The 26581-nt window shown below is 45.7% G+C and overlaps 1 protein-coding gene across 1 annotated transcript in view; it reads right to left on the reverse strand.

The window, feature by feature from the left end:
• Window positions 1-21141, reverse strand: part of SNX8 (sorting nexin 8) — a 35559-nt gene extending 14418 nt beyond the window's left edge. The window contains exons 1-4 of the mRNA XM_081169620.1: window positions 20988-21141; window positions 4198-4385; window positions 3356-3473; window positions 1971-2092 (exon numbers count right to left, since the gene is read on the reverse strand). Coding sequence (XP_081025746.1) covers window positions 1971-2092; window positions 3356-3473; window positions 4198-4385; window positions 20988-21072 — 513 coding nt within the window. The 5' untranslated portion in view covers window positions 21073-21141. The remainder of the gene's footprint in view (window positions 1-1970; window positions 2093-3355; window positions 3474-4197; window positions 4386-20987) is intronic.
• Between the last annotated feature and the right edge of the window lie 5440 nt (window positions 21142-26581).

The following is a 26581-nucleotide window of genomic DNA, read 5'->3' on the forward strand; positions in this document are numbered from 1 at the left end:
TAGGCAGGACTTAGTTGGATACAATCCAAAGTGATCAATGCAAGAGACACACCATTGAAAGTGCCCATAAGCCATGGATTTTGCTGCAAAGCTGACCTTGTAGACAATCTTAGCTCCCCTTTAAAAGCATTTTTCCAGCCCTCCAGGTTGCCAAAACAGAAATCTGGAAATGTGCAACAGCATCTCCACTCTATTGTTCTGGAATCTTTGGAATGTCTTGGATAGAAACCTTATTAAAAATTAAAAAATGCATTCCTCATAGAACCCATAGGCAAGATTCCATCACAGTCCTCAGGGCCCCTCTGTCCTAGTTTCCAGGAACCCGGTGCTCTCCGGCTAAGGCTGATGTGAATCGCAGTCCAAAGTATCTGGAGACAGTGGCGTAGCGTGGGGGGTGCAGGGGGGGCCGGCCACACCGGGCGCAACATCTGGGGAGGGGCGCGCTCGCACTCTCAGCTCTCTGCCCCTACCTGGCTCACTCACTCTCTCTCACTGCAGTGCTGGCTGTGTGAATCCGATCCGAGCCGCCGGGTCGCCGCCCACTGTGGAGGGGGTGGGTGCCAGGCGTGCAGTGCGGAGAGAGAGCGAGGGACTATCTGGGGGAGGGACAGTGCAGCGGCCGCCCAGCACAGCACTGAGCGCGGGAGAGAACCACACCAGACCAGACCAGGCAGCAGCAAGAAGAAGCTGGCAGCGGAGGAAGGTTAGGGGTTAGGGGGCGCAAATTACTTGCCTTGCCCCGGGTGCTGACAACCCACGCTACGCTGCTGTCTGGACAGCACCAGGCTGGCAAAGACTGCTCTGTCCCCTGCACTCATCCCTTCTGCATTATCAAAGTCATTTTAATTCTGCCACAACGCTGGCTAACTCCTTTAAGGAATGTGTACACCACAACTCACAACACACAACACTCCAAAGCACAAGCCTCCATTTTGCACTTTGTGAAACATGATGAATGGCTAGGTAAGACTGGCAATGTTTGCTTGTACACACTTCCTGGGAATTTGTTTTTTAAATGCATGTGCACATGTCCAGAATGGAAAAGGTAGTTTCGGCGAGTGGCGGAGGCACGCAGTCCAGATATATCCCATCCAACTCTGTCCATTGGTGTGGACAGCAAGCGGCAGATTAGCAATGAACATTTTGACCGAAAAGGTGTAGAAGCTAACATGCCAAATGCACATACCGGGGGGGAATCAGATCTGAATGACCATATAAATGGTCCACATCCAGAAGCACCTTTGCTATAAGGAAGATTCTTCTATATTCCCCTTGGTTAGCAGTATTATACTGTATTGGCCTGAATATAAGCTGCACTTCCCCCCCCCCCAGCCCAAATTCTGACCGTGAAAAGTAAAAAGTGCGGCTTAAACTCGCGGCCTTACAAAAATGGGCTTTTACGATATCGCTGCTGAAACAGACATACGGTAAAACGGAACAGGTGTAAGTGCATGCGGAATTCTAAAGGAGCGGCTTGTATTCAGGTATTGTCTTTTTTTCTCTCTCCCCCCCCCTCCGAATTTTAAAGGTGCAGCTTATATTTGGGCCAATACGGTACTTGCAATTAGACAAGGGTTAGTCAGAGGAGTTTCCTGGTCCACACAGAACAGATGCATCCAACATACACTATAATGCACTACTCAGGAGTAAGAGCATAAGAGGTGCCTGCTGGATCAGGCCAATATGGCCCACACAGCCTAGCATCCTCTTCTCACAGAGGCCAACCAGGTGCTTGTTAGGAAACCGGCAAGCGGGAAGAGAGCACAAGAGCAGTCGCCCATTACCTGGTTTTCGACAAATGGTATTCCGAAGCATCACTGCCTCTGAGCATAAGAGGCAGAGCATAGTCATCCTGGCTAATACCCACCAGCAGCCCTCTCCTCCATGGATTTGTCTGGTCCTGCCTCCTGCAGGACAGAGTTCCATAGTTTAACCCTGACTCTTTCCCCCTTCAGCTTCATTGTACTCACCGACCCACTGAAGGAGAGGAAGAGCTTCAAAAGCACATCTTCTGAGAACGGAGGATGCCGAGCCACCAGGTTAATGAAGCGCTTCAGTGCGCGCCGCCTCGTCTCAATAAATTCTCGGTCAGCTTTGAGAAGGAACACAGTGCAGGATAAAAAATAAATAAACCTCCAGCCCCAAGAACCTCCTCTACCACCTCTGTTTAGACATAAAACCAATTTGCTTAAGGTCGCTGGGAACTGTAACTCTATGAGGGATAAACTACAGGGCCCAGAATACTTTGAGGGAGAAAATATCCTTTGAATGTGCTTCGAAGGTATAGTGTGTACCAGTGGCGTAGCGTAGGGGGTGCAGGGGGGGCTGGCTGCACCGGGCGCAACATCTGGGGGTTAGGGGGCGCAAATCCACGGGTTAGGGGGCGCAAATCCACGGGTTAGGGGGCGCAAATTACTTGCCTTGCCCCGGGTGCTGACAACCCACGCTACGCCACTGGTGTGTACACAGTTAGAGGCTCCAAAACGGAGGATGGAGAGCTTCCTTGCTCTTCATAGAGTCTTCCTCCTTCTATGTTCTCAAGCATACAGCATTCTTATCAAAACAGTAAGAAGCTGGGGGCAGAAAACCATGCACATAAAACACAAAGTCTGGGTTCGGAACAAATCATGCAAATTGAGTACTCTTAAGAATGTGTTATTCACCCGCATAAGTGATTGTTAAAACTGGAGTTCTCTCAATATAGGATTTCCTAGACAATCCGAAGAATATAGCTCAGAGAGCGCTAACATGTGGTTCAGCAAAATCTAGCATACCACAACTCCCAGCAGCACCAGCAGCATGGCTAATGATCAGAGATGATGGGATCTGTAGCACAGAAACATGAGAGTCACCCCCGGAGGCAAAAGATGCTTCTGAACTTGGTCAAAATTACGGTGTTGTGTTTGCCTGCCAGTTGCTGGTCTCTATTGTTGGCTTAGCCTCCCCTCCAGACATGATGGCTGAATTCACACATAATGCCAAACCATGGTTGGGCTTTCCACCTGAAGTTATCCTCACAGTTTGCTATTATGTCTGAATTCACAAACCACTGACAGATTTCTAAAAAATCTGAAGAGGCTGGCTTGCACCATGGAGGAAGGGATGGATTTATTAAGAGAAGTGCTGAACAGATGGGAAAGGAAATCCCACAACCAGCTCCAAACCATGGTTTGCCTGATATACATCTGGAAACTCAAGCCATTGTGTAGGTTCTTAGCTTTGGTTACCACAAACTACCCTTTGATGTGAAGTCTGAATTGAATTGGAATAATGTTGTTGCTGCAGAGCCTCTGAACCTGTGCTACTCTGACCATCCCTCCTCAAGCACATCTCATCTCAGCAGCCCAAGACGTACCTCCTAGCATTCTTTTGGGGGGAAGAGCAGGAACCATACGGTAGGGGAACTTCTGAAGAAGCATCTCATGGAAGACCACAAAGTCATTGTACCGCCTGTACACTGAGCACCTGAAACGCTACAGGAGGAAAAGAGGGAGGAAACCCTTTCAGTGCTTCAGCAGGCTCACTGCATTTCTTCATGAGAAGAACCCAGGCCAAAAGTTCATCTAGCCCAGCATTCTACTTCCAGAAATGTCAAGCCAGATGCCTGCAAGAAATGCAGAGCTCAAGGGAAATAACTGTTCCTTACTGTTGGCTCCCCAGCAGCTAGTGCTCCAAGATATACAACATCCCAACATCTAATTCCCTTTTAGCAAGAGCCCCTGACGGATTAGACCAGCGGTTCTCAACCTGTGGGTCCCCAGATGTTGTTGGACTACAACTTCCATCATCCCTGAGCTCTGGCCTTGCTAGCTAGGGGTGATGGGAGTTGTAGTTCAACAACATCTGGGGACCCACAGGCTGAGAAAGGTGGGATTAGACCAAAGGACCAAGTAGGCCAGCACACTATGGCCAAACAGACGTCTCTGGGCATTGACAAGCAAGGCATGGATGAAATATCTCTGAATATTCTTCATCATCTCAACTCTTCTATAGAAAGGAGGGAATTCCTCTTTCAAAATGGTCCCTGCTACACTGGTGCATTATCTCAAAACAAAGGAAGCAGTCACCCCCAACCCTTTGGAACGACATGTTCCACCTCCCATGACTTTTCAAGCAGGTGGCAGCCCAACACAGAAACTACTGCAGGGAAAGGATTCCCCATGCTTTCTTCTTCGGCTCACCAGCGAGTGGCATTACCTTACTGGAAACTTCATATTCCACATGCTTCAGGAAGAGACCCTTTTTCTCAGGAATCAGCTCCACCTGCACTGTGTCCTTGCTCAACAGCTCTGGGAGGGTGTGGGGAAGAACCAGCGGGTTCCCTTGGGGAGTCTGCATCAGAGACTCTTCCGGCTCCTTCAGATCACTTGGAGGCTTTGCGGAGTCTAGAAGAAAGAGGAGAATCAAAAGAGGAAAACGCTGCAAGAGCAACAGCCCAGGCTTCTGATTTCTTCCTCTGCCCCCAAAGCAGAAGCCAGGAACACCCTTCAGGACGCTCTTTCCGAAGCAGCTGGGCAGGCAGGGAAGACTCGGCAAATCCTTCCCTGCAACACTCTTGGGAGATCCCTAATTTCACACCTAAGCAAGAAGCTTGGCTGCTCTTCCTGGACACGTGCCAAAAACTCTTACGCTGCAAGCCAGCCAAGAGGCCGGTATTTCCTGCCTGGTTTGCTCCCGCTAAGACAAGAATCTGAGCGAGTCCCGGCATTCTTGGATCCTGCTAAGGACAACAGCTTGGGGAAGGAAAGGCATTGCTATTTGAACTCTCTGGGCTGTGAATGAGCATCCTAAAACAGTTCCCCAAAGCAAGGGAAGGCACTTCATTTCATGCAGCTTGGAAAGGCAGGGGTGGCGGTGGGAGAGCCAGACCCTCAGTTAGCCCAAGGTAAGAGGTTTTCCTCTGCCCTGGTTTGACTATGTCACCAGGACTAATGCAGCCTAATAATACTCTCCGCTTCATCCTCTCCTGGCCCCTCTTAGGGAGGCGGGTTTATCCATATCAGGGTCAGCAAACTTTTTCAGCAGGGGGCCAGTCCACTGTCCCTCAGACCTTGTGGGGGGCCAGACTATATTTTTTGGGGGGGGAATGAATGAATTCCTATGCCCCAAAAATAACCCAGAGATGCATTTTAAATAAAAGCACACATTCTACTCATGTAAAAACACACTGATTCCCGGACCGTCCACAGGCCGAATTTAGAAGGTGATTGGGCTGGATCCGGCCTCTGGGCCTTAGTTTGCCTACCCATGATCCATATCATTCATTTATAAGTGGCTGGGGAAACCCAGCCAGATGGGCGGGGTATGATTAATTAATTAATTAATTAATTAACACTCTGGCTAGCTTTCAATCCGAAATTCTCAAGGCGAGATGCAGCAGCTGAAATCACAACACAAGGTGACAAGAAACAGAAAATCCCAACAACGGCCAATAAAAAGGTTCAATAAAATGAAAGCAGCTTGTCTAAGGAGAGAAGCCTTTACAAGTGACCTAGCACCCAACTCTGGTGCATCTGAGAAGGCAGGTGTTTCCGCGACTCAGGAGCCACCACGGTGAACGCACTTGCTCTGCTGTGGAGTGTTGCTAGTTTCAACCTCCTTCTTAAAAGGTTGTTTCGTATTGCAGAAGAATCCCTGGAATGCAAGGTCTCCCTTCAGGAACCATGTGTCAATGGAGCACAGCGGATGTTTTGCCTTTCAGACAGAGCTCAGGCTTATTCCTGATTCTGAAGTCCCTGTATCCAGCAATGCAGACCAGGAGAGCAACTCGCAAGCTACTGGCTAAATGTGCCTTCTGATGTCAAGCCCAGATACAAAAGATGGGTATATGGGCAAACAGCATCTGTGCAGTGAATTTGAGCCATGATACACGAGGGGGAGTAAGGGGATCCTGCCAGACCGGGATCCTACTATATTTTTCCCCCAAGCATTCTGCAGAACACCAAACAAGCATAGCAAAGTTTCAGAAGCAGTGAAAAGGAGTGAAGCTATTCGAATCCTGTAAGATCATCACTAGTCTCCTTATGCTGTAAAAAAGGAAGGCTGGCAGAGTTAAGGAAAGGTATAACGGGGGTGGGGAACATTGGTCTAGTGCTCTCTATCTAGCCCCTAAGATTCTTCCTAGGTTTTACCCCCTCCCCTGTCCTCTCTCTTTCCCTGGGCCACATCCCTTCACACCAGGCACAGGCAAACTCGGCCCTCCAGATGTTTTGGGACTACAACTCCCATCATCCCTAGCTAACAGGATCAGTGGTCAGGGATGATGGGAGTTGTAGTCCCAAAACATCTGGGGGGCCGAGTTTGCCTATGCCTGCTTCACACTCTCCTCAAATGCCTCTGCATGTGCCCTTGGAATCCAACAATGAACAGTGGTACCTCGGGTTACAGACGCTTCAGGTTACATACGCTTCAGGTTACAGACTCCGCTAACCCAGAAATAGTACCTTGGGTTAAGAACTTTGCTTCAGGATTAGAACAGAAATTGTGCAGCGGCAGCAGGATGCCCCATTAGCTAAAGTGGTGCTTCAGGTTAAGAACAGTTTCAGGTTGAGAACAGACCGCCGGAACGAATTAAGTACGTAACCAGGGGTACCACTGTACCCTGTTTCTGACAGCTGTATTCCAGCTACGTCTGGGAAGTTCTGGACATATGCCACCCCTAATTAACATTCATTGCCCCTCCCCCTTTTGCATCTGGCCACGCCAACCCCTGGCATGTGGCCCCTGGGAGGCTGCCCAGATGAGCGTGCGGCCCTTGGCCCGAAAAAGGTTTCCCACCCCTTGTGTAAACTTCGGACTTCTCACTCACACAGCCAGAACTCTTAGGCACTACAGTGGTGCCCCGCAAGATGAATGCCTCGCAAGACGGAAAACCTGCTAGACGAAAGGGTTTTCCGTTTTGGAGGTGCTTCGCAAAACGAATTTCCTATGGGCTTGCTTCGCAAGACGAAAATGTCTTGCAAGTTCCTGCGGGGTTTCCCCCCCCTTTTTCCCAAGCCGCTAAGCCGCTTATCAGCTGATCCTAAGCCGCTAAGCCGCTTAACAGCTGATCTGCTAAGCCGCTTATCAGCTGATCCGCTAAGCCGCTTAACAGCTGATCCACTAAGCCGCTTATCAGCTGATCCGCTAAGCCGCTAAACCGCTTATCAGCTGATCCGCTAAGCCGCTTAACAGCTGATCCACTAAGCCGCTTATCAGCTGATCCGCTAAGCCGCTAAACCGCTTATCAGCTGATCCGCTAAGCCGCTAATAGCGCTAATCCGCTAAGCCGCTAATGGGCTTGCTTCGCAAGATGAAAAAACCGCAAGACGAAGAGACTCGCGGAACGGATTCTTTTCGTCTTGCGAGGCACCACTGTATACCAGGCCACTGGTACAATTTAAGGCTTCGTGCTCTCCATACATACACCATCTTTAGAAAGTCACAACTGCATAGCTATATTTGCTTGTATGTTCAGCCTGCATTGTTCAGGATGCTAATCGGGCAAGCTGTAAGCAAGGAGCCCTTCCACACAGAAAGCAAATGTATTCAACCGCACATCGAGATTCCTGGAAGTTATCAGAGTCCTGGAATAATGGCAAGTGAAGTGATGAACTGAGCACATTGCAACTCAAAGCTGATAGCAATGCCTCTCAAATCTCCCAAGATCTCCAGTCCTTGTTCTTCCACCTACGTGACAGGTGGCACAAATGAGTTGGCCTAGCAAAGGTGCAAGGAGGAAAGGAAAGGGTAAGGCAACGTCTGGCGCAGATTCGTGCTTCTGCAGCAAAGGGGGACATATACACCCCCACAGGTAGTCTTTAGTTGTGTTCCTCCCCAATACTGTTCTCACAATACTGTTCTCACACTATCACTGCATAGAACCCCAATTTCTCACAGCCATTTCATTTTGCTTGTGACTCATTCATACTGTTGTATGTCACCCCGATCTCTGAGCAGGGCAGGATTCCAGGGGTTCCAGGCTATTGCCCAGGGTTTGTGTTTAATTTTGGAGATGAGGCGCAGCCAAGATAATAAATAATAATAATAATAATAATAATAATAATAATAATAATAATAATAATAATAATAATAATAATAATATTTATATCCCGCCCTCCCCAGCCAAAGCCGGGCTCAGAGCGGCTAACAACAAGATGGTGGTGACTTTATGATATAAGTTTATTTACATTTACAGTCATACCTCGGGTTAAAGTAGCTTCAGGTTGAGCATTTTCAGGTTGCGTTCCGCAGCGACCCGGAATTAACGGAATGGGTTACTTCGGGTTTCGCTGCTCGCGCATGCGCAGACTCTCAAAATGAGGTCACGTGCATGCAGAAGCAGCGAATCATGACCCGCGCAGACACGCAGACGCGGGTTGATTTCTGCTCAGGATGCAAACGGGGCTCCGGAATGGATCCCTTTTGCATCCAGAGGTACCACTGTATACACAACATGAGCCTATGATGGAGAGGTTCACAGCATTAACACCCCCAAGGGGTCTTGCTTCTCTCATCGAAACAGTCTCAGATTCAAACAGAAATCAAACATTACTCTCTGACTCTCTCCCCAGCTTGGTGTTTTGCCTCTAGTTGACACCACAGCCCCAAAGCCCTACTCTGAATTCTGGCTTTTGTCCTTCTCACTGTCTGCAAGTCGAGGGAGGGCTCCCCCCATTTGTCATCTGACACAGTGCTCCCTTTCCTTTGTTATCTTAATGGCCCATCACCCAGGCGGGTGGAAGCTAGCCTGGCTTGATTAAATGTTAACACCTGCTGGATCCACGGACCAGAGATGCACTTGCAATGTGCCTTTCCTTTAGAAAAATCCCAAGCAACAACTCTTCGTGCCTCCCAAACGTTAAAACCTTAATTCCCCTTCAGCTTCAAACATGCCTAAGAAATACAAGCTTACTTAGATACTTGTGGTTTTGTCTTCTTCCACAACCCTGAGCTTTTCTGCTCCACCCAAATGCTTTTCCTCATCACGCCCAATCTGCGTCTCTGCTCCTGACCCTCAGGCCATCTTCCAAGGCATCCCATCAGATTCATCCACTGGTGATACATAAGCCACTCAGGTATGAGCAGTTCTCACATGAACAGGTACTGGACGCCTTGATCTATTAACACTCTTGCACCTTGAATCAGGGTGGATTTGATCTTAATCAAATCAATTTAAATCACTAGTCAGTAAGACTTGATTTAAATCCTTTTTTTTACAAAAAGACTCATTCTTGCTGGTAAAATCTTAATATTTACAACCAGATGAAGTTTTCATTTTTGGAATAATAAATTTTCAGAATCATTGTTAGGTTTAATAAGGTAACTGTTTATATTCGGACAACTTTTCTGCTGCACTTTATTGGAAGGAGAAAAATCATTTCCTTAGTAACAATTTAAACAATTCATTTAACTGAAACAATAACCTTATAGGATATGTATCCATGTTTGTTAACTGACGTGGTTGAACAACTTTTTCAAACAAAAAAGAAAAAACCTTAAGGGTTTTAGCACACATGAAAAACTTAAAACAAATCCTTGTTTCCTGATGAAATAGCCTCTGGACTATAATGTAACTTAAATAGAAAACTATCTTTGGAAAGATTTTTCCTCCAAAAGCATTTGATTTTAAAAATCAAATTTAAATTGAAAAAAATCTGATTTAAATTTTTTGAAATCCTATTTAAATAAAAAAATTCTGTTTTTTTAAAAAAAATCATTCATTTTTATCCACCCTGCCTTGAAGCTGAATACGGCATTGCATGCAAAGAAGGCGAGTGTACTTCAATCTATCAATAACATCTATTACATACAGCACCCTGTATGGGAACATCAATCTATCAATGGGATAGGATGGGAACTTCAATCTATCAATAACATCTATTACATACAGCACCTGGCTTGAGAGCAGTACATGTGAAAAGGATCTAGGAGTCTTGGTTGACCACAAACTTGACATGAGCCAACAGTGTGACGCGGCAGCTAAAAAAGCCAATGCAATTCTGGGCTGCATCAATAGGAGTATAGCATCTAGATCAAGGGAAGTAATAGTGCCACTGTATTCTGCTCTGGTCAGACCTCACCTGGAGTATTGTGTCCAGTTCTGGGCACCACAGTTCAAGAAGGACACTGACAAACTGGAACGTGTCCAGAGGAGGGCAACCAAAATGGTCAAAGGCCTGGAAACGATGCCTTATGAGGAACGGCTAAGGGAGCTGGGCATGTTTAGCCTGGAGAAGAGGAGGTTAAGGGGTGATATGATAGCCATGCTCAAATATATAAAAGGATGTCACATAGAGGAGGGAGAAAGGTTGTTTTCTGCTGCTCCAGAGAAGCGGACACGGAGCAATGGATCCAAACTACAAGAAAGAAGATTCCACCTAAACATTAGGAAGAACTTCCTGACAGTAAGAGCTGTTTGACAGTGGAATTTGCTGCCAAGGAGTGTGGTGGAGTCTCCTACTTTGGAGGTCTTTAAGCAGAGGCTTGACAACCCTATGTCAGGAGTGCTCTGATGGTGTTTCCTGCTTGGCAGGGGGTTGGACTCGATGGCCCTTGTGGTCTCTTCCAACTCTATGATTCTATGATTCTATGATTCTACCCCAGGAAGCTGCCATATACAGAGGCAAACCACCAGCCCATCTAACTGTCTCTGCACCGACTGGCAGCAGCTGTCCAGGGTTTCAGACAGGGGCATTCCCAGACCACCTAGAGATGCCAGGGGGTTGGACTTGGGACCTTCTGCACACAAAGCAAATGCCTTAACGCCTGGGCTATGGCTCGACAAAGCCAAGATTGATGGGCATCCCCACCACCCTCGCCAAATATGACTGCTCTGGCATATTGTCACAAGAGGAACTGACACATCCTTTCTTCTGAGCAACAGATGCTTTTGTTCATAGAAATGTTGCGTCCCCTCTACTTTTGTCAAAGTATTATCAGGTGTTGATAATGCACATATCCATTAATTTGTTGAAGCGGATTTGTCACCAATTACACAAATGTTAATCAAATAATTGGACTGATTTTTATTTATTTTTTGGTCTGTGAATTAATCAATGGCACAATTCAATGTGTAGTCAGACCCAAGTTCTACCACGTTCGATGGGGCTTGCTCCCACAGAGGTGCACGCAGGATTGCAACCCAAAGAACTGCACGAATTTGCTCACAAGAGAAACAAAAGCTGTGAGGAAGAAAAAAAGCCAACCTTTGCTTTTAGATGAAGCACAGCTCTTTTTACAATAACTATGCCCTAAGAAACAGCATTCCCATTCTCTCTCTCACTCACAGAAGAGCTCTTAAGATGGGACTTCACACCTGCAATTTTTCTAAGCATTTGTTAAGGTATGTTCTACTAGCCTATTAACTGGAAGCAGCTTCTGATTCGAAAGATATGTTTTTAATCCATTTATCTAACTGATTTAGGTTGCAACCCTATAACCAATGAAGAAAATAGGAAGTGCTTTTGAATAATCTTCTTCTTCTTCTTCTTCTTCTTCTTCTTATTATTATTATTATTATTATTATTTCTACCCCATCTATCTGGCTGGGTTTCCCCAACAGAATATTAAAAACATGATAAAACATCAAACATTAAAAACTTCCCTGAGGGCTGCCTTCAGATGTCTTCTAAAAGTCAGGTACAGTAGTTGTTTTTTCCCTTGACATCTGATGGGAGGGCGTTCCACAGGGAGGGGGCCACTACCGAGAAGGCCCTTTGCCTGGTTCACTGTAACCTTACTTCTCACAGGGAGAGAACCGCCAGAAGGCCCTCGGAGCTGGACCTCAGTGTCCGGGCTGAACGATGGGAGACGCTCCTTCAGATATACTGGGCCGTTTAGGGCTTTAAAGGTCAGCACCACCACCAAGTACGGGTTTTCATGTCAACTCAACATTGCATCCCTAGCTAAAAGGCAGGGAAATCACCAGCTCAACAGTCAGGCGAAGGAAGCCCACACCAGTGCATTTCTGCTATGAAGTTCTTTTAATACTTGCTGCCATTTACCAAAAAAACACACCAAAAAAAATCTGATACCATATTTTCACCTTTCAGTATTTTTCTGGCACAGGCATATCACCTAAATACACATCCATCCTTGTATGTCCAAAGCTAGATAAGAAGTGGATCCAACTGGAAGCCGTTCAAATAAATAATGTAGTTTTATCTACTACTTGGGCAGCTTTCTTCCACTGCACTATGAGCCTCATCAGCATTAGATAGCTAATAAACAACAGAATGGTTGTTAAAGATTAGATATGCCTGCAAAAGAAAGAGAGTGAGTGTGCTTTAAATCTGTCCTGCTGGCTCTAGAATACAGAAAATGCTGAGATAATGAAGCATAATACAAGCTGCCAAGCTGATCATATGACTCTAAGCAGTCTTTCCTTTTGAATGCTCATGTCCAGAACTGTTATCTGTACTTAGGGAGTCTCCAAAATGCTTTATAATATCAAGGCCAAGTTTACATAGGCCACAACCGGGGGCGGGACGAAAACAGAAATAAATAAACAAGTTGCCTCTTCATTATTACATCAAATATTTACTATATCCAGCAGTACAGTTCCTAATACAAAGTCACTGAGTATGAAGTTCAGGCTTTGATGCCAAGACTAATCCCTTTGCCAAGTACAAAACTCACAAAGCAGCCCCTCAAGGGACTCAATTGACGTGTTGTGGAATAACATCCAGAGAAGTCCACTGCCAGGGAATGAATGGCAAGTCTGGAGGACAATGTCCTCTGAAGCTCTTCAGAAGCACATCTATCATCCGGCTGGCAAAGATCAGTGGCGAACAGAACCAGGATCACCAGCCAAGAAGACCAGGATGGACAGTGCTCTCAGACCATTGGTATGAACTGTTGTTTCCAAAACCAGGCAGAGATATTTATTTAAGTTGCAAAAACCTCAATGAATTGGATGACATACAACTGCTTCCTTCTGAAAAGCCCTATCTCCATGTGAGCACATCACAGGCTGCATATACTTTGATTGGCTCAATGGCAGGCCCCTTTCATTTCTGGAGACCTTGGACCACACTGCCATGATGTTAAAACACAACGCTACTCAGCACCTCCTATGGCCAAAGGAATTGTCGCACAATAGGTGTCACACAATAATCACACAGTGCAATTAACTGTAATGCAAATATATACACACTGGTGAAACCGTGGCTTGCATTTTCCATTTCAAACAATTATAAATAAATAGGGCTGTGAATGGTTCTTGTGGAGCTATAGATGGAATTCTCGATGACGGAAGCCAAGACAGGAAGCGAGTGAAATCAAGATAATCCTAGTCAGAGCACGTTCTTGTTCCAACACTACGCTTTAGACTTATCTTCTAAATATACAAGCACATATATCTTCTGAGAGCTACTCTGGAAGCTTCAAAGGTCAGGCCTATGTCTGACTTTTCTGACAGTTTTATACTTGTTTCTGCGCACATGCCTTCCTAGTTATTTATTTATAAGAGTATTTCCAAACCGCCAGCTCATTCAAACAGTGTCACGGTAGTAGACAATAAAAGAAAAATAGGCAAATAAAAACATCACACCCCAAACAGCCCTATGTTTCCTGCTGTCTATCTTTGTATTGCACAACTTTGAGAGGAGAAACACCAATGCCATACTCAAGAGGAGGTCAGGTTTCAAGAAATCTTCACAATCCTGAGCCCTCCCTCCAAATCCAAACACCACCTTACCTTGAAGCTTATCCAAAGATTGAAGAAAACTAGGTTAAGAACTGTCATCTGCTGCCTATCAGATAAAATTGGCCTATAGCGCTACTGCTGGTACAGACTTCAAAATCAACACAAGACGTGAATAGCACCAACTCCTACTATCCCTGCTGCTGCCAACACAGCTCCTTTGATGCAATAATACAGGCATAGGCAAACTCGGCCCTGCATATGTTTTGGGACTACAATTCCCATCATCCCTGACCACTGGTCCTGTTAGCTAGGGGTGATGTAGTCCCAAAACATCTGGCGGGCCAGATTTGCCTATGCCTGCAATAATACATGGTGCAACATAAATTGATATTTCAATCTGGGAACACTAGGATCCGTTTGTGTGAGCCATCCCAGCGTGAAAACGAGCAAGAAAGTTGAGCAAGCATTTTCTTCCCCCAAACCAAACCTCTTCAGCATCCCATTTATCCAAAATGACTATTATATCAGTGCAAGGACATTGTGCATAGACAACTACCTCGTCTACATGGTTTCCTAGTCAACGGCTTCTTTTTCCTCCAAGCTGTCACTGTGATACATCCTAGCTCGCAAGCCTTTTTGCCTCCACCCCAAACTTCTTCTTAAGCTCCTAAATCCCAAATAGGTTTTAGACCAATGCTGACCCAGGCTGTTTTCCTCTCCCCACTCTTCTACCTCTATACCATCATGCAAAGCTTGGGAGGAGTGTATGACTTTTGCTGATTAATTCCAAGGCAGCTAACACAAAAATTTAAAAGAATCCTAAGGAGAACCCATTTACCGTATTTTTCGCCCTATAGGACACACTTTTCCGCCTCCAAAAATGAAGGGGAAATCTGTGTGCGTCCTATGGGGCGAATGCAGGCTTTCGCTGAAGCTTGGAGAGCGAGAGGGGTCGGTGCTTCAGGAAGCTATCAGCAAGCCTGGGGAGCCCGCGGGAGTTCCCACAGGGCTCCCTAGGCTGCGGATAGCAGCCTGCTGCCCAGAGCGCGGGGTGCGCTGAAGCAGAACGCCCCGCGCTTCGGGAAGATATCCTTTTCTCCTCTAAAAACTACGGTAGGTGCGTTTTTAAAAGCTCGGGCTTCCCCCGCGGCTGGGGGGGCATAATTTTTTTTCTTTATTCCCCCCCCCAAAAAAAAAATTAGGTGCGTCCTATGGGCCGGTGCGTCCTATAGGGCGAAAAATACGGTATATTTATCCTGCTCTCAAGTGCTTCGCCAGAGTCATAAAGTTGGTTGGCATCTGTCTGTCTCAGGAGACAATGGAGGAGTGAACCTTCAGGGATGAAGTCAAACAGCTGAAGAGTTGCAGCACCTGCTGTGGCTGTAGAGACTGATAAGGGAGAGACATGTTTTGTTGCAGCTGGGGCAGAGGAAGGTGTCCAATTGTGTTGAAGCAGGGGTACTATGGTATTTCTTCTTCCTGTGCTCCTCCCAGGGGTCATTTCTCCTCCAGTCACTGCTGTGGATACACAACCTGACCGACTGTCTCCGGGCACAGAGGTCATCTGCAAGGGATTCCCACACGGCAAGGTTAATGTTGCCAGCCTTCATGTCATGATCTTTGCAACACAGAGTTGGTCTGCCGACAGGCCTAATACCAGAAACCAGCTTCCCATAGAGCTGCCACCTTCCATTCTGTGAACATGACCAAGCCAGAATAGACGTCACTGAGACAGGAGTGTGAACATGCTTGGATTATGGGTTTGGGAAACAACATCTTTGTTTGAGATTCTGTCCTGCCATGTGATGCCCAAAATCTTCCTGGCATAGCGCAGGTGGAAGCCTGGGAGTCATATAGTAGTACAGTAATAAATGAGCCACTAAAAAAAAAAAAAAAACCTGAAACAATAATCCACTGCCATACACATTAAATGTTTGAAATGTTTTACAATAATACAATTAAAATCTATAGCAAGTTACTGAAAAGGTAAGATTCCCCCCATTTATGAGTTAGCTCAACAATTTAACAGAATGAATGTTTATATAAACAAGGACCAAATAAAAGCACACCATCATCACAAGCCTGAGTCAACCAAGACCTCTCAAAACTGCCCCTCAAAACTGCTCAAAAATGGTAATGAGATGGAGCCAAGTACACCCACCACCGAGGGAATTCTAATGCAATGGTGTCACAACGGAGAAGGCCCTGTCTTTCAGAGCTACCCACCAAGGCACAACAAACAGGAGGATCAACAAATTTAGCTGTTGATCATCATGCTGAGATACTTCATCCCTGTCGCATGGCCGCCCCACAACAGTACACTGCTAGGCTGCATCAGTTTTATACACAATATTAAAAGGAAAAACTAATTTCAGTTATAAGGAAAAGCTAGTTTGGGTCATGATGCTTTTGAGAAGCGTCACTCTGTTTTCCAGCTACCTGGCACAGAGCCTGACAGAACTTACGCAAGCATAAAAGTCTACATAACACATAATTATCTTAGGGTTCGGGGTCCGGACAAAACTGTTTGTCTAAACGACTGCTGCTGCATTTGCCAAACTCTTTCCAAGACGCTAATATTCAAGGGTACCGTAAAATAGAAAATGGGCATCATAATAGCAACCTCAGCAAATCAACAATCCCAAAGAGCATGGGAAGCGGGGGAATTCCTCAGGAAGCAATGTGACTAGTCCACCAGGAAGAAGGTTTCATCCTTACTATCTCAAGCCGTGACCTGGGGGGGTGGGGACTCTGGGTCCAAATAATGCAGGGAGTCTAGATTTCCCCTTAGCAAAACCAGATGTTTCCCTGCCAATTTGGAGCCAAGCATCTGAACATAATAATGAAGAATCATTCATCAGCCTTTCCTTTCCTTCTTCTTCCCTATCTTATTCTAAGATAGATTTCCAGCTCGTGACTTTCTATCTATTGACAGAGGCTATAATCAGGATTACATGGTGGTGAGTTCCAAAGAAATCAGCACAGTTTACTCTCAATTAAGTATTTGCCAGATTATCATTTTTAAAATCCTGCTTCCTTTTTAAAAAAAGCTCTCAAAGCAACTTACAACCAGAAGTAAACAATCCCGTAGGAAGATGTACAACTGTCCATCAATAACTTCCTCCTATGAAGGGGTTAGGAGGTTTTGTGTGTGGTAGGGGTGGTCCCCCGCCCCCGGAAACCCCCAACCACATCAGCATTGCTAGAATTCACCAGAAGGCAAAACTACCGCCTACAAGTTTACATGGAGTTTCACTAAGTGACACATACTGTCTCACTTCTGCAATTCTTCGCTTCCCCTCACGCCAGGAAAATCACACACTCCCTCTGCCAAAAACAACCTTCAATATGAAACAGCTGGATTATTCGGAATATTCTGTTTGGCCAAGCCAAGCCATTTTTAATAGCCAATGTAGAAATCAAGACTAGGAAGACCTTGGTCCAATCTCATGACAGCCATAAATTAACTGGGTGGCCTTAAGCAACTCTCCTTCACTTCTATTTTCCACTTACAAATTTGCATCGTAAGTTTGAACAGAGAGAACTGCTGCCAAGGATTCGGCATACAGATTGTGAAAACAGTTTAAGAAATTATAGTCAGTGTGGCATAGTGCATAGAGTGCCGGATTAGGACTTGGAAGACTTGGGTTCAAATCCCTGCTGAAGTGAAGCTCACGCAGTCACATGCTAACCTCCTCCCACAGGGTTGCTGTGAGAATAAGAGGATGAGCAGAACCATGGATGCGGCTCAGAAATCCTTGGAAGAAGGGTGGAACGACACCGTAACTTTACTAACTTCAACATAATAATGAATGAAAAGGATGCAAATCCTTCCTTTAAGAAATGGTATTACACACTTACTAAGAAGTAAAACCCGCTGGACTCATTATGACTTCCTTTTGTGTAAGCAAGTATGCTTGGATTGCTCTGTCAGCAAAGGATTGTGCCTGCATGATGCAAGACACTGGAAGCTGATTCATAGAGAGTCAGGAGGTAACTTATCAAGAAAAGATATGGATTTCAGCATACATGAGCAGAATATTATCTTTTGGTGCTGCGTGTATGGACATTAAAGGCTACTAAACAGGTAGAAGGATGAATCCGTTTTACAAGAAATAAGCATTTCGAAACAATTCAAATCAAGAATTCCTTCTCTCTTCTAATTTCACACAAAAGGCGGGCAGAGCAATCAGTAAAACGCGTCTGAAAATCATGTTGAGTCACTTGGGCTTGCATGCTGTTGAGCGCACTTTGAGTGCAAGCTGCTCCATCCTCCCGGAACTTTCATATATTTTCCTCAAATGTATTTGGTAATGCTATTCTAGGCTGCATCAACCAAAGTATAGTGTCCAGATCAAGGGAAGTAATAGTACCACTATATTCTGCCTTGGTCAGGTGACACCTGGAATACTGTATCCAATTCTGGGTACCACAACTTCTGGGATGTGGACAAGGTGTGCAGAGGAGAGCAACCAAGATGATCAAGGGTCTGGAAACCAAGCCTTATGAGGAACGGTTGAGGGAGCTGGGTATGTTTAGCCTGGAAAAGAGGTGACTGAGAAGAGATACGATAGCCATCTTCAAATATCTCAAGGGCTGCCACATGGAAGAGGGAACAAGCTTCTTTTCTCCTACTCTGGAGGGTATGACTTGAACCCGTGGCTTCAAGTTACAAGAAAGGAGATTCCGACTAAACATCAGCAGAAACTTTCTGACAGTAAGAGCTGTTTGACAGTGGAACAGACCCTCTTAGGAAGTTGTGGACTCTTCTTCCTTGGAGGTTTGTAAGCAGAGGTTGGATGGACATCTGTCAGGGATGCTTTAGCTGAGATTCCTGCATTGCAGGGGCTTGGACTAGATGACCCAACTCTACAATTCTATGATTTCCAGCCTTTGACCAAACAATTTTAGGGAACAAACATAGGACCACACTGGTCCATCTAACTGAATATTGTCTATATTCAGTCCCATTCTTCTGGAAAAAGAGGTGCCTGAACTCACCACGAATGCCTCCCTTGTTCTCTTATAATGGCAATGGCGCCCACTTAGTTCTGGCAAGTTCCAGCTGGGGAGAAAAGCCCCATCTATATTGACTGGCAGAGGCTTTCCGGCATTTCAAACAGCGAAATTTCCTACCCCTATCTGGAGATGCCAGGAACTGAACCTGGGACTTTCTGCATGCAAAGCAAATACTCTGCTAACAAGCTACACACCTTCCTCCTCCATCAATGACATCCATTTTCCTCAGCATATAAAGATCTCAGTTATCTGACCTATGTAGCTGCAAAAGCATATTGCTAAGTAGGCTCCTAAGGCACATTTCCTCACTTTAGTGCTAACAGAATAATATGTGCAGCAGCAGATACGGCAATTAGCTTAACATACCTAGGCATTATTCACACAAGTGAACATTAAGCATTGTCAGGCGGCCTATAAAAACTGTACTGTTAAATGTTTATCTCAAAACCTGCTTGGGTTTTACCAGGCCTTTTCCATGAATGAAGCAGATTACAAAGACTTCCACATTTGCTAGAAATACTATTTCAAAAGAAGCAGCATCAGAGTCTACTTCCACATTAAGCAGAAGAACTATTTCAGAGGATCTATTGCTAAAAGACCGATTCCCACAGTAGCTATAGAAATACTACTAATTCAAAGAGAATAATAAATAAATAAAATTAATAAATGCAAGAAGATCAAATGCATCCATTCTTAAGGAAATTAGCCCTGAGTGCTCACTGGAAGGACAGATCGTGAAGCTGAGGCTCCAATACTTTGGCCACCTCATGAGAAGAGAAGACTCCCTGGAAAAGACCCTGATGTTGGGAAAGACGGAGGGCACAGAGAGAAGGGGACGACAGAGGACGAGATGGTTGGGCAGTGTTCTCGAAGCTAGAAACATGAGTTTGAACAAACTGCGGGAGGCAGTGGAAGACAGGAGTGCCTGGCGTGCTCTGGTCCATGGGGTCACAAAGAGTCGGACACGACTAATCGACTAAACAACATTTCCCATGCCATAGTATAGAAATACTACAAAGTATCTTGTGGTACCTGCAGAAGAATGTACAGTATTACCGAACTAAGGCTAATTTGCTAGCCTTTAAGGTTAACACACGACTTCTTTTGCTGCAGCAAACTAATGTACACTTGCATAGTAGTAAACCCCTTTGAACTCAGTGGGCCTGAGTAACCCTAGAAAGAAAGGATTGCTCTAGGAAGTTAAAGAAATAATATTGCAGAGAGGATAACCACCTAGAAACAAAGTGACATATATAAATACTTCTATGTAGATTAATAACCACAACTGTTTCAAATAAACTATTCATGAACGACTATTTCCCACAGTAGCTTTAGGAGTACTAAAATGTGAAACTGCCGCATGACAATACATAAAGGGGCTGAACCAAGACAAAAAAAAAAATTAGCATGGGTGTTCCTTGTCTTCCCAAGGCCATCAAGAACCGTTTATGAATTGCCACTGTTTCTTACATAATTCTTACTAGCAGTGCTTTTCTGCACTTCATTGCCCCCAAGAGCATGTATAAATTCAATAAATAATAATCATAATCATAATGTATGCCGTCTTCCCCTTCCTGTAGTTTCCAGCAACTGGTCATTTCAGTAGCATCGCTGCCTCCAACTGTCCAGGCGGAGCAAAGCCATCCTGCCAGTAGCCATCCATCGCCCTCTCCTCTTCCTCCTCCGAGGAATTCGTCTACTCCCCTTTGAAAGGCACCCAAGTTGGGTGGCCGCCGCTGTCCCTGGGGGAGTGAGTTCCGCAGATTAACAAGGCGCTGCGCGGAGGAAGAACGGCTTCCTTCAGTGGCGTAGCGTGGGTTGTCAGCACCCGGGGCAAGGCAAGTAATTTGCGCCCCCTAACCCGTGGATTTGCGCCCCCTAACCTATGGATTTGCGCCCCCTAACCCTAACCCCCAGATGTTGCGCCCGGTGCGGCCGGCCCCCCTGCACCCCCCACGCTACGCCACTGGCTTCCTTTGCCCTCTTCTCCCGACTCCGCCAACTGCAAGGCTATACTGTACACCGTAACGCAAAGACTGCCGCTGTACTTTCGAGGAGAGCGGCGAAAGCGCGGCGTGGAAATGCCGCCTTCCCGCAAACCACCCTCAAGGAGACGAGGGCGCCCAGGGGTGGGGGCTTGTCGGCGAAGTAGGTGCCGGGGCGGACGCCTCACGAGGTCCTCCAGGTGCCTCAGCCCCTTCCCCGACAAGAGGTGCAGCTGTGGCTCCCCGCCGCCGCCGCCGCCGGAATAATACCTCAGCGGTGCAGAAAAACAGGAAAGAGCTAACGGCCCGCGCTTGCCCCTCGCGCGGCCCTGGGCTCCCCTCAGCGCAACCCGCACCTGAGGCCCCTCCGGCTGCCCCTGTTCCCGCGGCGGGCGGCTCCTCGTCCATGGCTCGCCTCCTTCTCTCTCTCTCGGCAGTCATGTGAGGAGGCGGCGGCGGCGGCGTCCTCGGGACCCTTCCTGGCGCCCTCCCCTTCCTCCCGCCCGCCTTCGCTCCCCCTCGGCCGGGGAGGCGGCGCCCGGGCGGGCGAGAGGCTCGCTGGCTGCTGCTGCTGCTGCCCGGGACGAGGCGAAGAGGAGAGCGCTGGGGGACAGAGCTGGTTGCTGCTGGAGCTGAGCCCCGCCGCGCCTTTTCCCGAGCCTGCGTTCAGACGTGCAGCGAGTCAGACGCGCGTCCGGTGGGTTCTGAAAACGGGAGCGGGGGGCTCGGTCTACTGCGGCGCGCAGGACTCCCTGCGGACGGAGAAAGAAGCAGCAGCTGCCCAGCTTCCTGGCCGGCGCACGTGTCGCACGTCCGAGAACAGCTCAGCATACTTTATTTATTGGATTCATTTATTCGGGGCTGTTCTAGAAAAAGAGGTGCCGGAACTCACCATGAACGTCTCCCTTGTTCTCTGAGAATGGCAGTGGCGCCCACCTGAGAGGTGCCGGAAAGGAGTTCTGGCTGGGGGAAAATGCCTTAATTATATTTTTATGCCGCTTTTCATCCCAATGAATCCCAAAGCAGCTTACAAAGTTGCAGGGTTTTTAGCTGGGGCAATCAGAATAAGATCCACTATTTGACTATTGATTCAGAACCCTAAAATGTATTTTCTATAATTGTTTTTTTTTTCCTATTCTTTTTATATCGTATTGTTGTTTTATTGCTATGGCAGATGGCTGACACAAATAAAGATTCATTCTCTCAGCTTACAAGCAATAAGCAACAACAGCATGATAGCACATCACAAATACATATATCATAGAACTATAAAGTTGGGAGGGGACCCCCCCCCCGGTCATCTAGTCCAACCCCCTGCAGTGCAGGAATCTTTTGCCCAACGTTGTCGAACATAGGACCCTGAGGTGAAGAGTCTCTACCGACTGAGCTGTTCATCCAGCAGTGTAATACAGTATAAATTATGTAGACTGATTAAAAAATTGTCAGCGAAGCAATTACAAAGCAATCTCTAAAACACCGTTAACAAAGCACCAACTGGAAAATAAGCTAGATGTCACAATTAAAGCAAAAGTCATGTTATGTGATTAACAAATCGGTGCAATGTTCATAATTATAAAATATTAGCAACATTAACAAAACAGCTGCAAAAAATATATGAATTGAGCAGTGTTGAATTCATGCACACTCCCCACAACCCCATGACTCATAATCGCTCTGTTCAGCTCATTAAAATGCACATATGCATAATGCCCATGGCAGCAGCTCTCTTCTGAAGATTCCTCTGGCTGGAGGTGGGGCAGCGCAGGTGGGAAAAGCCATTACCTGCTGGGCAACACGGAGTCTCTCACCCCTCACCCCTGAAGTGCGCGGCTTGGTGCTGAAAATGTGAAGCAATGATCTCTCCTCGGGTGCAGCCATGGCCTGCTGAAGGGCACATCTCTCCCAACGAGAAGAATAGGGATGAGGGGGGGAAACCCAAGTTCTGTTTGCAGTTCTGTCATGCAGTTCTGTTTGCCTCAAAGCCTGATCTTTTCACTCTGTACATGTGTCATGGCACGTTACAAGCCGCCTCGTGATGGGGCTTAAAAATTGCAGCCCCACCAAGTCAAAATGTTACCACCTGCCAGTGGCTAAATACACACCATCATCATCATCATTATTATTGAATTTATAAAAGTACAAAAAACAGAGCTGAAGAATAAAAGAAAAATGAAAGAAAAAATAGATACATTACATCAGTCCTTAATTCTATTCCATCAAGTTCCCGTCTATCTTTCCATGGCTCCCTAAAGTTTCCCATTCCTGCTGCATATTCTATTTTTTCTAACTATTTAAACGTTCAAATTCATAGAATCATAGAGTTGGAATAGACCACAAGGGCCATCGAGTCCAACCCCCTGCCAAGCAGGAAACACCACCAGAGCACTCCTGACATAGGGTTGTCAAGCCTCTGCTTAAAGACCTCCAAAGTAGGAGACTCCACCACACTCCTTGGCAGCAAATTCCACTGTCAAACAGCTCTTACTGTCAGGAAGTTCTTCCTAATGTTTAGGTGGAATCTTCTTTCTTGTAGTTTGGATCCATTGCTCCGTGTCTGCTTCTCTGGAGCAGCAGAAAACAACCTTTCTCCCTCCTCTATATGACATCCTTTTATATATTTGAACATGGCTATCATATCACCCCTTAACCTCCTCTTCTCCAGGCTAAACATGCCCAGCTCCCTTAGCCGTTCCTCATAAGGCATCGTTTCCAGGCCTTTGACCATTTTGGTTGCCCTCCTCTGGACACGTTCCAGTTTGTCAGTGTCCTTCTTGAACTGTGGTGCCCAGAACTGGACACAGTACTCCAGGTGAGGTCTGACCAGAGCAGAATACAGTGGCACTATTCAAGTTCAAGTTCAAGTTTTATTGCAGCCAAAGCCAGTGATACTAAACACCACAAGATCAAACAACAAGAAGTCAACAACAACCTCAGGGGGGGGGAAAAAGGTTACACAAGGGAACTTCGCAGTGTGCCATTCAACAGAAGAGATTTACGCTTCCTAATTACTAAAGTGCAAAATTTAGCCACCTCATATGATATTGAGCTTGAGGAATCTTCCAGGAGGTATTTTCGAAGAATTTTGGGGGAGGATTCCAAATAATATTGAAGGGGTATAAATTTTGATAGAAGCGGTAAAATAAGTTGAACTCGTTCTTCACTATAAAAATCGCAAAATAGAAGAATGTGTGTGACAGATTCTACCTTATTAGACATACAAGAGCAGAGACGCGCATGCATTGGGACCCACGTGAATTTGTCATACAGCACTGCTGAGGGCATTGTCTCAAAGCGGGCTCTAGAGAAAGCCCATCTATAGGCTTCGTTAGTGATGTTAGTTAAGTAAGGGGCAGCTGCAAAATAAGGCGAAGCTTTTAAACATCTATACGTCTCCGGGAGTAGGGCGCCTTCTTGTTGTAATTCAATATCATAAAGTCTCCTAGCGATAATTGCTTTTGCCTTGTTCAAAGTTCCAATAAAAAGATTTTCAGGGTTTAGGCCAATTTGTTTGATCTTGTTAGTTATTTGCATGAGCCAAGGAGGATAGGGAACTGCAGCCAGGAAGTAGGGTAATAGTCCCTTAGGATTGTAATGGATTTTCAGCCAGAGGGATATTGCTTGTTCCCAGACTTTTAATTCCACTCTGGGCAGTCCTGCCTCTTGCCTTAAGACTGCATTAGGTGTACACTTAGGGGTAGCAAATAATGATCTTAAGAATTTAGATTGTACTGTTTCAAGGGTCTTAAGGTTGGCAGTTGGGCTAATTTGAGAACCATATAGGAGTTGAGCTAAAGATTTTGCCTGAAAGACTGTTAGGGCCATCGGGAGGAAGCCAGCTCCTTTCCTTCTGAATAATCTAAGGGGATAGCATTTGCACTTCTTCCTGCTGATATAGCTGATGTGGTCAAGTGTGTTGACAATTTGGCATTATAAGAGAAAGTAATGCCTAAGTATTGGAAGGTCTTAGTCTGTTCAATGGCGTTTCCCTTTACGCTCCAATTATCTTTCCTGAAGGAGTGGTTAAAATGTACAATTTTAGTTTTGGCGAAGTTAATTGTTAACAGTTCAGTGTTACATTGGTCACTAAACTTTCCTAAGGCACGTTTCAGACCCACTTTGGTTTGAGAGAGAAGAACAGCGTCATCCGCATACATTAAAACTGGTACTTTTCTGCCGTTGGAGAACACAGGGGGGTGGGTTTCAATTTCACGGCAGCATGTGACCAGGGAGTTAACATAGATGTTAAATAGGAATGGGGCTAATAGGCATCCTTGTCTAACTCCTCTTTGGACTGGGATTTCTCTAGCGAGTCTTCCGTCCTGTGCAAGTCTTATCTGGAGGGTATTGTTCTCATGAAGCTTAATCATCAGAAGTAATAACCTTCTGTTAATACCCATATTGGCCAATTTGGCCCAGAGCCTACTCCTGGATACAGAATCAAATGCTGCCTTTAGGTCCACAAAGGCCGCATACAATGACTTTTTCCAATGTTTCACATACTTATAGACAAAGTAATCTACCACTAAGCAGTGATCAATGGTGGAACGTCCAGATGTAAACCCTGCTTGTTCAATTTCTAGCAAGTTATTATGATCTAGCCATTCACATAATTTTAGGCATAGATGTTTTGTATAAAGTTTACAGATCACATTCAGGAGACTAATTGGTCTATAATTAGATGGATCAGAGGGGTTGCCCTTTTTGAATATAGGAACAATTATAGCTAGTCCCCAATCTTTAGGAATTTCAGTTGTCTTATCTATATAAGAAAATAGATTTGCAAGGACCGGGGCCCACCAGTTTATTTGCGCTTTCAGAAGTTCAGCAACAATGAAATCACTTCCTGGGGCTTTGCCAGATTTCATTTGTAGAATTAGCGAGGTGATTTTAGTTTCAGATGTTGGGGGCCATGGTGTATCATTATCTAAGGGGATGTTAAGCGGCGCAGAAGGGCGATGTTCCCTAAACAGCACTTTATAGTACTCTTCCCATGAATTTGCAGGGATTATTGTGCCCTCATTAGGAGCTTTGGTTTGACTGGAGATAATTTTCCAGAAGTTGGAATTGTCTTTTTCTATTGACGCTTTTATGAGGGCCTGCCAGATGAGAGAGTCTGTGGTTCTTTTTTTGGTTTTTAATAACTCTTTGTAGTTCTTTTTTTTTAGTTGTAACTCTAATTTAGTGATAGGGTTAGGATTTTGCTGGAAGACCTTAAAGCATTCCCTGAGTATAAGTTTTGCCTGAGTGCATTCGTGATCAAACCATTTTTTGTTGGTAGGGGAATCATTTTGGTTAGATCTCCTGGGTCTTGACAATAACGGTTGGAGTTTTCGGATTAATGTGTTATAATGGTCAATTGGGGAGGTCTCTTCGGTGTCGTTGGAAGTCAGATCAGCCCAGAGGAGATGACCTTCCATTGATTGTGTCCAAGTGCTAAAGTTGTTATTAACATAAGGGGACCATTTAATTCTGGATCTGCCTATTTGTTGTAAAGCATTAGGGTCAGAAGTTTGTGGGGCAGGCCCACATCTAGAGGGTTCCCAAAATTCAGTCCTTTTAAGATTTAGGGGTAAATGGTCACTTTTGGTTCTTATATCTACAGTAAATTCAATATATTCATCAAAGAGTTCTTGGGAGACAAGGATGTAGTCAATAACAGAATGCCTTAAGCCTGACCAATAAGTAAATTGGCCAGGGCAGTCACCCGAGGAGAGGCCGTTTAAAATAATAAGGTTTAATCTAAGTGCCATTAATCTAAGTGGCACTATTACTTCCCTTGATCTAGTTGTTATACTCCTATTGATGCAGCCCAGAATTGCATTGGCTTTTTTAGCTGCCGCGTCACACTGTTGGCTCATGTCAAGTTTGTGGTCAACCAAGACTCCTAGATCCTTTTCACATGTACTGCTCTCAAGCCAGGTGTCCCCCATCTTGTATTTGTGCCTCTCAT

This window comes from Podarcis bocagei (assembly GCF_964188305.1).
Source record: "Podarcis bocagei genome assembly, chromosome: 14".
NCBI classification, from domain to species: domain Eukaryota; kingdom Metazoa; phylum Chordata; class Lepidosauria; order Squamata; family Lacertidae; genus Podarcis; species Podarcis bocagei.